Genomic DNA, 11,688 nt, shown 5'->3' with positions numbered 1-11,688 from the left:
CGCTTCGTATTCAGCCTCTAGCTATTCATGCAAACGCATGGGAAAAGCTTCCAGGGGTCTCGAAATGGGTGCTGGACATTATAAAAGGAGGCTATTCGCTACAGTTTCACCGACGCCCGCGCCGCTATACAGCGCGCGTCGAGACCACAATGCAGACAGAAGCAGCACACCTGCTTCGAGCCGAAGTGGCGAAACTATTGAGCAAAGGGGTCATAGAGCCCCTTTCTCAAGCTCAAAGCGAAGGGGGGCTGTACAGCAGATATTTCCTGGTACCGAAAAAAGACGGGGGTCACAGACCCATATTAGATCTAAGGCAACTGAACAAAGCGCTGGTGAAGCGTCGGTTCAGGATGCTCACGACCAGAAAAATCCTCGCGCAAGTTCGCCAAGGAGACTGGTTCGTGTCAGTGGATCTGAAAGACGCGTATTTTCAAATACAGATAGCGTCACGTCACAGGCGATTTTTGAGATTCGCCTTCGAGGGCCAGGCATATCAGTTCACAGTCCTGCCGTTCGGTTTGTCCCAGGCACCCCGTACATTTACGAAGTGCATGGACGCAGCGCTCGTTCCTCTCAGACTGAAAGGCGTGCGCATACTGAACTATTTGGACGATTGGCTGATTCTAGCGCAGTCTCGCTCAGTGCTTGTACAGCATACGACCATGTTACTCGATCACCTCGAGAATTTGGGTCTCAGAGTCAATTGGGCGAAGAGCTCACTGTCCCCCAGTCAAAAAACTTCCTTCCTGGACACAGAATTGGACTCGCTGTCAATGATAGCGCGGCTGTCACCACAGCGCGCAGCAGACATTCAGCGCACAGCGGGCTCGTTCCGCTGCGGCGCGTCTGTCCCGCTCAAAAAATTTCAGAAAATGCTGGGTCTCATGGCCTCAGCGTCATCAGTTCTGCAGCTGGGTCTGCTATGTATGCGCCCACTGCAGTTCTGGCTGAAAGCGCGCGTCCCGCGTCAAGCGTGGGCGCCCGGCCGCCTTTGTATCACGGTCAATCAGAAATGTGTCACAGCCCTGAATCCGTGGAGAGCAATCGACTGGTACCAGTTAGGTGTAAGCCTGGGGACTTCCTCGAGAATAAAAGTGGTGTCTACGGACGCGTCCACCTCGGGATGGGGGGCTCTGCTCGAGGGCAGACCGTCTTTTGGCCAGTGGTCAGAACGGGAAAAGCTCCTGCATATCAACTGCCTCGAAATGCTGGCAGTACAGAACGCGCTGATGCGCTTCTGTCCCCAAATAAAAGGAAACCATGTATTAGTCCGCTCGGACAACATGTCAGTGGTTTCCTATATAAATCGCCAGGGCGGTCTCAGGTCCAAAAAACCTATACAGACTTGCAGAACGCCTCCTGGTATGGGCTCAGCGCAACCTGCGCTCGCTGAAAGCAGCGCATGTGCCGGGGCTTCTAAACATAGGGCCAGACAGACTGTCCAGGAACAATGTTCCAGCAGGCGAATGGTCTCTACACCCACAGACAGTACAACTACTGGGAAAAAATTCGGCAGAGCGGAAGTAGACCTGTTTGCGTCTCCGAACAACGCTCACTGTCTGGAATTTTACTCAAAAAGCAGAGACGCGCTGGCCCACGAATGGCCCCGCCGTCATCTCTATGCTTTTCCCCTCGTCTCTCTCCTACCTCAGGTGATAGAGAGGGTCAGGGAAAAAGGATGTTCAATACTGCTGATAGCGCCGTTTTGGGAAAACCAGCCCTGGTTCCCAGCGCTGATGCAGCTGACGAGCACTGTCCCGTGGCCGATACCAGTGAGGAGAGACCTTCTCTCTCAGGCCAGCGGCTCGATTTGGCATCCTCACCCAGAGCTGTGGTCCCTTCATGTCTGGGCCACCAGCGAATATATGATGAACCCTAAAGGAGTATTAAACACGATCACGCAGGCTAGAGCCCCGTCTACGAGACGGCTCTATTCCTCAAAATGGTCAGTGTATTCGGGCTGGTGCGCAGCTCGCGGCTCGTCACCCACTAACTGTGGTGTGATGGAGGTGCTTTCCTTTCTACAAGAGCTGCTGGACAAGGGCAGAACCCCGTCCACGCTCAAAGTCTATGTGGCGGCCATAACAGCGTTCTCGAGCACAACGCTAGGTCAGTCAATAGGAAGGAACGATTTAGTTATTCGCTTCCTGAGGGGAGCTAGAAGACTAAATCCCCCCAGACCTCCCACAGTCCCCGTATGGGACCTTTCTGTGGTACTAGAGGCCATGAAAGGTGGACCATTCGAGCCTCTGCAGACGATTGATTTGAAATACCTGTCTCTTAAGACCGTGTTTCTGCTGGCTCTCGCTTCAGTGAAGCGCATAGGGGATTTGCACGCACTCTCTGTGAGCGCGACGTGCATGGAATTTGGACCTAATGACTCTAAAGTCATACTCAAACCCAAACATGGTTACGTTCCAAAATCACTCAACACACCGTTTAGGGCACAGGTCATTGCGCTGTCAGCCCTACCGGTCAATGATGAGGAAACGGACGCGAGCCTCCTATGCCCAGTCAGGGCATTACGAGCTTACGTGTCTCGCTCGTCTGCTTTTAGACAGACAGAGCAGCTTTTTGTTTCGTTTTACGGGCGTCCCAAGGGACTAGCCGCGTCGAAACAGAGCTTATCCAGATGGATAGTTGATGCTATTGCGTTGGCATATGCTTCCAAGGGCATGCAGTGCCCGCTAGGTGTCAGAGCACATTCCACGAGGGGCGTGGCCTCATCGTGGGCGTGGTCGAGTGGGATTGCCTTGCAAGATATTTGTACGGCGGCGGGCTGGGCCTCTCCGTCTACATTTATAAGGTTTTACAACCTGGAGGTTCCCGCCTTACAGGCCAGATTGCTGTCAGTCTAGATGTTCAGTGTTGTCTGACCTGATGTTATCAGCTCGGAATGCTGCGTCTACTGAGCACAGCTCTAGGGTCGACAGTGAAAGTAATAGCACAAGATGTGTCTGGGCAAACTGTGTGAAGACCCTTATTCTTACGTCAGCTCAGGCCGTAACCCCGCCCTGTATGTACGTTTACTTAGCGTCTGAGAGACGCTGCACTATGTGGAAGAGTGCGGCGTTGCCCCTCCCTCTTCCCCGGACTCCCTGTGAGTTATATAGGTGATTATGAACTGTATGAACCCTGGGCTTTCGCCCTTGGGTCTTTGGTGTCAGATCTCAGCATGCACGGCGTTTTACACTGGGTCCCCTAGCGTAAGATACTTCTTACGCAGTACGAGAGACCCCTCGTAAGAGAACGTACTCGGTTACTGACGTAACCTCGGTTCTCTCTAGAGAGGGAACGAGTACTGCGTATCTTGCCGTGCATGCGCACGCTCTGGTTGCTTTGATGATGAAAAAACAGATAATAGCTGCCTATGAGCGATATTTATAGGTCTAGACCACGCCCTTTTAGGCGGGAAGCTACGAAAAGGGCGCGAAGCGACGCAAAGGGCGCGAAATGCCCCCATTGGATCTGGCGTCGCGTCAGGCTTCGCTCTAATAGGCTGCTGCAGTTGCCGCAGAGCAGCCAATAGGCGCGCAAGCTGTTTCGCCTATGTCTGTATGCTGCTGCAACGCGCTTTACATTATTTCAAAATTAAGGATAATTTTTGGCTTCAATATCTCGCAGAAAAGGATTTTCCCCTAGCGTAAGATACTTCTTACGCAGTACTCGTTCCCTCTCTAGAGAGAACCGAGGTTACGTCAGTAACCGAGTACGTTTTTTGTGACAATTACATAAATTATAAACGAAGTTTGAAAAATGTCCAGTGTTTTCATTTTATCAGATTTTTAACAAAAATTTTATTTGTACCAAGGGGGCGTTTTCCCCCACTCTATGTTACGGCATATTATTTACTTTAATGGAACAATATGTGACTTGGGTTGACGCAAAGCAATAAAGCATATACACAACCAGAACACAAAGTACAGTGACATTCTACTAAAATAATTAGGACAAAAAATAATAAATAATAAGTAGTGTCCCCCACGAATGCCACTACTGAAAGGATAAAAGTTGAAACTGAAACATACAAATTCGAAAGTGAGATAATGCCATTATCTGGAGTTGAAAAGTAAGAGTAAAAGGATTTCATTATCATTGCATTCTAATCATATAATTGACCTCTAAATGTTTGACTGTTAGTCCACATACAGGTAGAAACGCAAAAGACAGAGTCTCGCTGTATCGCTCAGGCTGCACTGCAGTGTCTATTCACAGGTGCGATCCCACTACTGATCGACACGGGGGCTTTGACCTGCTCCGTCTCCGACCTGGGCCGGTTCTCCCCTCCTTAGACGACCTGGTGGTCCCGAGCTCCCCCGGGAGCACCATATCGATACCGAACTTAGTGCGGACACCCGATCGACATAGTCCACTGCAGCCCAGAACCCCTGAGCTCAAGCGATCCGTCAGCCTCAGCCTCTCAGTAGCTTGGATAACAGGGGCGCGCCACTGCACCCGACGAGAACTGCGAGGATCAGCACTGATACTGAATCTAGTGCTCACTGCGCCCTCTAGTGTATTATGTTCTGGCATTGTATTGAATTATATGCACTTTTCTCTACTGTTGGGTTTCTCTGCATTGCTTTGTAAGAAAAATAATTCTTAAAAATCTTTGTTTATAAATTACATAAATTGTCTGTTTGCTGATGATGAACATGCTTTACCAGAATATCAAACTTCAGTAAACAGCAATTATGGTTATGCCCCGACCTATGTTGAATGGTGAGGAGAAGAAGAGTGTCCTTAATAAATAGTGACCCTGGATGAAAAAAAACTAGTCTTATCTTGCACAGGTATATTTGTAGCAGGCTAATAGCCAAAAATACATTGAATGGGTCAAAATGATCGATTTTTCTTTTATGTGAAAACATCATAAGGGTATTAAGTAAAGATCACGTTCTATGAATATATTTAGTAAATTTTCTACCTTAATATATCAAAACTTAATTTGATTAGTAATATGCATTGCTAAGAGCTTAGACTTTTTGCTTCTTAAGATTCCAGATTTTCAAATAGGTGTATCTCAGCCAAATTTTGTCTTATCCTAAACCAAACATTAATGGAAAGCTTATTCATTCAATCAAAGATGGTGGTGTGCAGCCAGGTGGAAGGCATGCATGAGTAAAAGCATGTATTCTCAAAACTAATTTACAGTTTGTGCGACACTTGTATGATAAAATGTATAAATCTATGTATGGTAAAATTTCAGTTGTTAGTATATCCTGTCTATTTTAGTACATATTCATAGTTATGTAAATTTGCAGCGTTTAACATGTGAAACTGCTTAAACATGGTCACTGAATAGAAAAATGCAGTTAATGAATGGAAATCTATGGGAAAAACTGTGTAGGCATGTTTCCTCTCACATTGTGATGGAAGCAAAACATATGTAAACATGAAAAAATAACGAAACACACCAAAATATTGGGACTAAACTTTATTAGGGAATGCACATAAATCAGTGAATGAAAAAAAAAAGTTCTTAAAACTCCACTTTAACTAGGACGCTTCATTGCCTTCATTGTTTACACAGCCCACCTGCAGGGTAGCACCTAGAAATGAAAAAAGAAAATATGCATATTAAAAAATTATATACATAAAACTTATATATAAACCTACTATCTGTGACCCTCTTATAAATGAAAAGAGGCACTTACTTGACGTCCTGCTTTTCCAGGAGGCACCTGTAGGTGGCGATCTCTTGCTCCAGACGGCTCTTGACGTCCAGCAGCTCCGCATAGTCTCTGCCCTGCTGCTCAATGCCAGTGCGCACCTGACAAAGCTCTGCCTCATATGTGTTGATATGCGTCTGGTAGCCTGCTAGCATATTGCTGTATCTAGCCTCTGTTTCCGACAGTGAGCACTCCAGTGCTCCTTTCTGTGCGAGTAAAGAGAACAGTTACTGAACAGAACGACCCAAAATCAGGTTTAGGTTTCCCTCAGCTAACAGCTAATTAAATTCCTTATATCTAAAAATCAAGGTTGACAACTTCTGCCCTAAGTTAGGAGTGATATGATACTGATTCAATTCCACTGTTCGCTTTGCCTCAGTTTAGTTTTGGATGTCAAGGATTAACACTCACATATATGACAAAATATTTTAAGCTATTTCTATTCTGTCTGTCACATCCTGTGTTTCCTGTGTCTCACCATGCTGATTTGAGACTGTAGCTCGATCTCCAGGCACTGCAAGGTACGCCGCAAATCTGAGATCTGTGACCTAGAGCTTTCTAGGCACTCTGTTTTGGTGGCAGCATCTTTACACAGGTCAGCCATCTTAAAGAGAGTCACAAAAACACATGTAATGAGAGGCATTTAACTCATGAGTCACAGTATTAATACCACTCCAAGCTGTAATGTGAATGAAAGAGACAGAAGTCTCACCTTCTCCTGGAACCAGCACTCCTGTTCTCTGCAGTGTTGGTCTATGATGGTCTGGTAATGACAACGGATTTCATCCAAAACCTTTTTCAGGTCTTGCTGAGGAGCAGCATCCACTTCCACACACACTTTTGAGTCTGTCAACTGGCACAGTAGTGCTGCCACAGTCTATAACCACATATCAGCATAGGAAATGATTGGCTTTATTTATCTTCATTCAAAACATTAAAAAAAAGAAAAGATTTTGCTACACACCTCCTGGTGAGTTTTCTTCAAATACACAAGGTCCTCCTGCAGAGGGCAGAGCTGTGCCTCCAGGTCGGTTTTTGCTTGGCATGTTTTACTAAGTATGCAACGCAGGTTATCAATGTCAGCCTTCACACACTGCCGTATCGCTGCCTCATTCTGATACCTGATTTGTTAAAAGGTCAGAAGGGGAATAAAATCAACAAAATCATGTTTAAACATGACTATGATCTATGTAGCTGTACAGACCTTAGATGCCATATTGGATTTTACAATATGACTTAAAGGTCCCATATTGTACACATTTCTGGAGGTTTATTTTAGTTGTTGATGTCCTTAAGAATATATATTTGTGGTATAAGTGCCAAAATCCATCTCAATATATTTATACAGCTCCTCTTTTAGGAGCTCTGTCAAAAGCAGGTCGAATTTGGTCCATCTAATTAATATTCATGAACCTCTCTTCTGATTGGCCTGTTGTTTTTTGAGTGACGCACAGCCAGGCCAATCACAGGTAACTACGGTCATGTATCGTTGTAGCCAAACCCAGAGCCATAGAGAGAGCCTAGCCTGCTGATACTCAACAAGATATTTCAGAATGATCATTAATGTTTTTTCTTTTTCAAACACCGAATGCAGTAAGCTACATAACTGTTGCTTTAGTAAAGCCCCTTTCACAATGCGCGCTGATTCTGGAAAATTACAGGAACGAGCGCTGTGTGAACAAAAGCCAGAACCATAAAGGCAGTGTTGTAGTGATGATGCACCTTACCCTGCGACTCTTCACGACAAAAAAAATACGTGCAAAGTGGAAAGAAGCGGCGATCAGGGAGCTCCTCACTATCAGCGCTGAAGCACAGTATGTTCAGGTTAGTTTCAGTTTAGTGAAATGTACGCGTCGCATTACATCTCACATCCAAACGTCACGTCTTTATGGGTTGTGTGTAAAGCATGCACAGATTCCGGAAAACAACTGTGAATGAACCAAATTAAACAACTCCGGAACAAATCATGGGAAACATTATCCGTGTATTTACCGGAATCGCTGTGTGAAAGAGGCTGAAGTTGACGTGCCACTGGTCTCTTATATTCACGTTGTACTGAAGCCTGTGCAATGATGTAGCCTAGTTTCAACATCTATAGACTGAACAGGGTTTTCTCCACTTGTTTCCGTGTTGTTGTTGCTTAGCAATGTTATGGACGCGATGTTGTCTGGGTTTGATAAAAGGAGGGTAGGACGGTGGTTGGTGCTGGGGTGGTGACTGAAGGCGGTGACTGAGTAGATCGGACGTCACATCGTTACGGAAGTCACAGCGGCTCGTGAAAATGAACAGCCACTTTAAACAGGCTGTGTGCAGTTTACTGTGGATTGACTGTTTTGAAACTCATATGGTAGTTACATAGCCCCTAGACCTCAGTTATCATGAAAAAAGCCAGGAAATTTCGATTTTGACAATATGGGACCTTTAAGGTCTTTACAACAATAGCACACACTGTATTAAGGTCATAGGTCACATAATTTTCAAACTTTTACTTTATATATTTTTACATTTTTTAAATATTTTTAAAATTAATTGTAAATTCATGTCAAAGTCACATTTTCTTGGTTAAATAAACATCACTTACACTATTTGAGAAAGAAGAAAATACCTATTTTATATTTTACATTAAAAATGTAGCTAATTAATATTTTATGTAATAAAGCCAAGTATGAATCTTATCAAATTAGTGTTTTTTTAAGCATTTTACATTTATTCCAAAGTAATAACTTAAGGCAGAAACTATTTAAACTATTTGTAAACTTTGTGTTATGTTCAGCTATTTATTTTAATTGCTAACTTTAAACTATTTTTGAAAATTTTGGATCATCAGTCATCAAAGCTAGGTAACTATTGGTCACAGACATGTAGATATACTTTAAATTTCACCAAGCTGATTAAACACTAAAAACTCCAACAGATCATATTTTCATGTCATTTTAGGTCTTATGTTGACATTACAAAGTGGTTATAAGCGTGTGAGTTGTTCACTTACTTTTTTTTTAATTAGTCTTCATATTAAGACCATTATATTGTTCATTCAGTCTGATTCACGAACACGGAACGCACACAAACACAAGAGGGATTTACTGCATGAACCAATCACAGCCAAACATATTCATATCAAATCATATCGCGATGGAGCCATTGCCTCCTCTCATGTGACTTTTTCCCCATTAATTCTCAATTATTTCCCACCAAACCCACTGCATGCTTCAGGAGGTCTGTTAAAATGCAGACTTGTGTTATTTTTGTATTACACTTTTTTTTTTCTCATCCAATTTTGAGGAGGCACTGCCTCCTTTGCCTCCTCAGAGAAAACTCCCCTGGTATATATCTTTGTACACATATTTGCTTCCATATATTTACATTTATATATTTGCAGCCAGAAGCTGTGCTTCACATTGTGTACTGTTCCATAATATTAATCATATTCATAATTTGCATGTAACAAATATTCCTTATGATGTTTTTTTCCTTCTGAAAAGGGACACAAATTAGACCTCACTATTAATAGACAGTATTTATAAAAACAGTTTTCAATGCTCCAAAAAAACTAGATGTGAAATTGCCTTTAGAGAACTCACTTTATCTTAAAGTCATCAGCAGCCAGTTTAGAGTTGTCGATCTGCAGGAGGATTTTGCCGTTGGTGACAGTAGCGTCTTTCATCTATAATGAAGAGCATTGACAAAGAAAACTATAAATGTAGATCACAGCAGACTATTTCTGTCAAAAATATCTTACATTTTGCTGCTAAGATCAAAAATCTGAATGTGCCACGTTTATTAGAATCATTTTTGCTATTTATTTTAAAAATTGCCACCATTAATTGTCTGTTTGTACCTTTTCCTGAAGGCATTCAATGGTTTTGAAGTAGCAGCTGTAGTCCCTCTGGCAGATCAGCCCCTTTTTTTCATAGTACTCTCGGATCTGTTTCTCCAGAGTAGCATTGGCAGCCTCCAAATAGTGCACCTTATCCAGATAGGATGCCAGACGGTCATTCAGGTCTTGCATGGTGGCCTTCTCACTCTTCTGGAAGTAGTCATAATCCTTTTCATAACACCCTGCAGCCATGATTCTTGCGCCAAATCTTCCACAGTGTCCTCCATCAATTCTGAGTGGTGGACATGGGGAGCAATTATTCGCGCGATAGGAGCAGGTAGAGATGCGGGTCTTATTTCCAATACCACTGACACTGTAGGCTTTGGGTGTAACTGAACCACACCTACGAGGACCGATTATGGACTTTGAAGTTGTGGAGAAGGAGCAGAGGGAAGACTTGGGGCTGGACAAGGAGCAGGGGCTGGGGCAGGTTTTAGGACAGGTGAAAGAGCTCGGTTTAGGGCAGGTCTCAGAGTAGGTCTTGGGGAAGCTGAAGGAGCTGGGTTTGGTGCAGGTCTCAGAGCAGGTCTCAGGGAAGCTGAAGGAGCTGGGTTTGGTGCAGGTCTCAGAGCAGGTCTCAGGGAAGCTGAAGGAGCTGGGTTTGGTGCAGGTCTCAGGGAAGCTGAAGGAGCTGGGTTTGGTGCAGGTCTCAGAGCAGGTCTCAGGGAAGCTGAAGGAGCTGGGTTTGGTGCAGGTCTCAGGGAAGCTGAAGGAGCTGGGTTTGGTGCAGGTCTCAGGGAAGCTGAAGGAGCTGGGTTTGGTGCAGGTCGCGTTTTGGATGCCTGACATGGTGGATGGCTGCAGAGATGGATGAATGCGAAAGAGGACGATACAAAAAGTGTCTAGAATTTTCCTGAAGAGTGTGGTGCCTTTGAGGCCAGTTCTGTCATCTTATATAGTTGGAGTTTGAGGGCGTTTTCTACAATTTGACAAAGAGAGTGTGTTTGTGTGTGTCACCACCAAAAGTATTATAAATCAAGGGCCAGAGTATTTAACCCTTATGAGGAAGCTGCAAAGGAATTCATGCGTGTGTGTATATATATTTCTGAATAGATGTCGGTGCCTAACTGGACAAGGCAGTATGAGTAAATTTAGACTTAATGAAGACAGCACAAATTGCAATATTCGGGTGGAGTTTCAATTAAACATGTGACTCAAAGGTCTGAATAGATGAAATGCCTTCACAACAAAGACAGACTTAAACATGACATCAAAGAGGCCTATTAAACAATTTGATGATAAAATAAGTTAATTTTGAAATTGCTTTTATTTTTGTCTTGGACCCAAAATATAAAACAGTCAACACAAAAAAAGTCAGAAAATGAGGTTAATGTTTGTGACTGTGACAGGGTATTTTGGCAATGCTAGATGCTCATAAGGCTTGCCATACCCGCAAGATGCTATAACACTGAGGGAAGTCTTAAACTGGAAAGTAGTGCAAATAAAATTTCCATTTCATTTTTATTTGACTGTGATAATGCTTTTTTATACTATGAAATATATCTGAGAATTTACTTTCTTAGAGTAAGCAGGAATTATTTTATGAGCCTCTGTTCACTAACTTTAAATGTATATTTGCAAAAGTTTGATCTTTCTTTCCTATTTCTGTAATGAGTTCATGATTTTAAAAGGTCAGTAAAACCTGAATATATTACACATGACTAAATAATATATAATGATGATTCATTGTGCAGACATTGGGCCTGTCCAGTCAACAGATTTAAAATGTTTAAACATTAAACTGGTCATGGAATGTAGACACTGAAAATGAACAGAAATATCACATATCGTCCAGAGAGAGGCGATATAGTATCAACCATTTGACACAACATATATATTTTTTTCTTTTTATTTATTTATTTTATTTAACACATATTACTCACAGGTGATACATAAAACATAGATATTGTTTAAAAGAACAATATGTGACTTGGGTTGACGCAAAGCAATAAAGCATAGGGCTATACACAACCAGAATACAAAGTATAGTGACATTCTACTAAAATAACTTAGGCCAAATATAATAAATAAATAAATAGAACGACATACAGTGGTGTCCCTTATGTTAACAAAAGTGCAACGCCACGAATGCCACTACTGAAAAGAAAAAAAAAGTTACAAATTTGGAAGTGGCAATGC

At 43.0% G+C, this 11,688-nt stretch overlaps 1 protein-coding gene across 1 annotated transcript; it reads right to left on the bottom strand.

Moving 5' to 3' along the window:
- Positions 1-5,653: 5,653 nt before the first annotated feature.
- On the bottom strand, positions 5,654-10,338 carry LOC141293535 (keratin, type I cytoskeletal 19-like). Its single transcript, XM_073825561.1, has 6 exons — positions 9,511-10,338; positions 9,254-9,336; positions 6,637-6,793; positions 6,385-6,549; positions 6,151-6,276; positions 5,654-5,878 (listed from the first exon to the last, which is right to left on the bottom strand). Exons 1-6 carry the CDS (start codon positions 10,336-10,338, stop codon positions 5,654-5,656), a joined length of 1,584 nt encoding a protein of 527 aa, XP_073681662.1.
- Positions 10,339-11,688: the final 1,350 nt, after the last annotated feature.

This window comes from Garra rufa, chromosome 20 (assembly GCF_049309525.1).
Source record: "Garra rufa chromosome 20, GarRuf1.0, whole genome shotgun sequence".
In the NCBI taxonomy this organism is placed as follows: domain Eukaryota; kingdom Metazoa; phylum Chordata; class Actinopteri; order Cypriniformes; family Cyprinidae; genus Garra; species Garra rufa.
The sequence above is the reverse complement of the archived record's forward strand: the minus strand, read 5'-3'. Positions and strand labels throughout refer to the sequence as shown.

Excerpts from the sequence above, each read along its gene's own strand:
- LOC141293535 (XM_073825561.1), bottom strand. The coding sequence starts at position 10,338 with ATGTCAGGCATCCAAAACGCGACCTGCACCAAACCCAGCTCCTTCAGC. Across the intron at positions 6,794-9,253 it reads GCTGATGACTTTAAGATAAA|GTATCAGAATGAGGCAGCGA; the intron begins GTGAGTTCTCTA and ends TTAACAAATCAG. Across the intron at positions 5,879-6,150 it reads TACAGTCTCAAATCAGCATG|AAAGGAGCACTGGAGTGCTC; the intron begins GTGAGACACAGG and ends TTACTCGCACAG.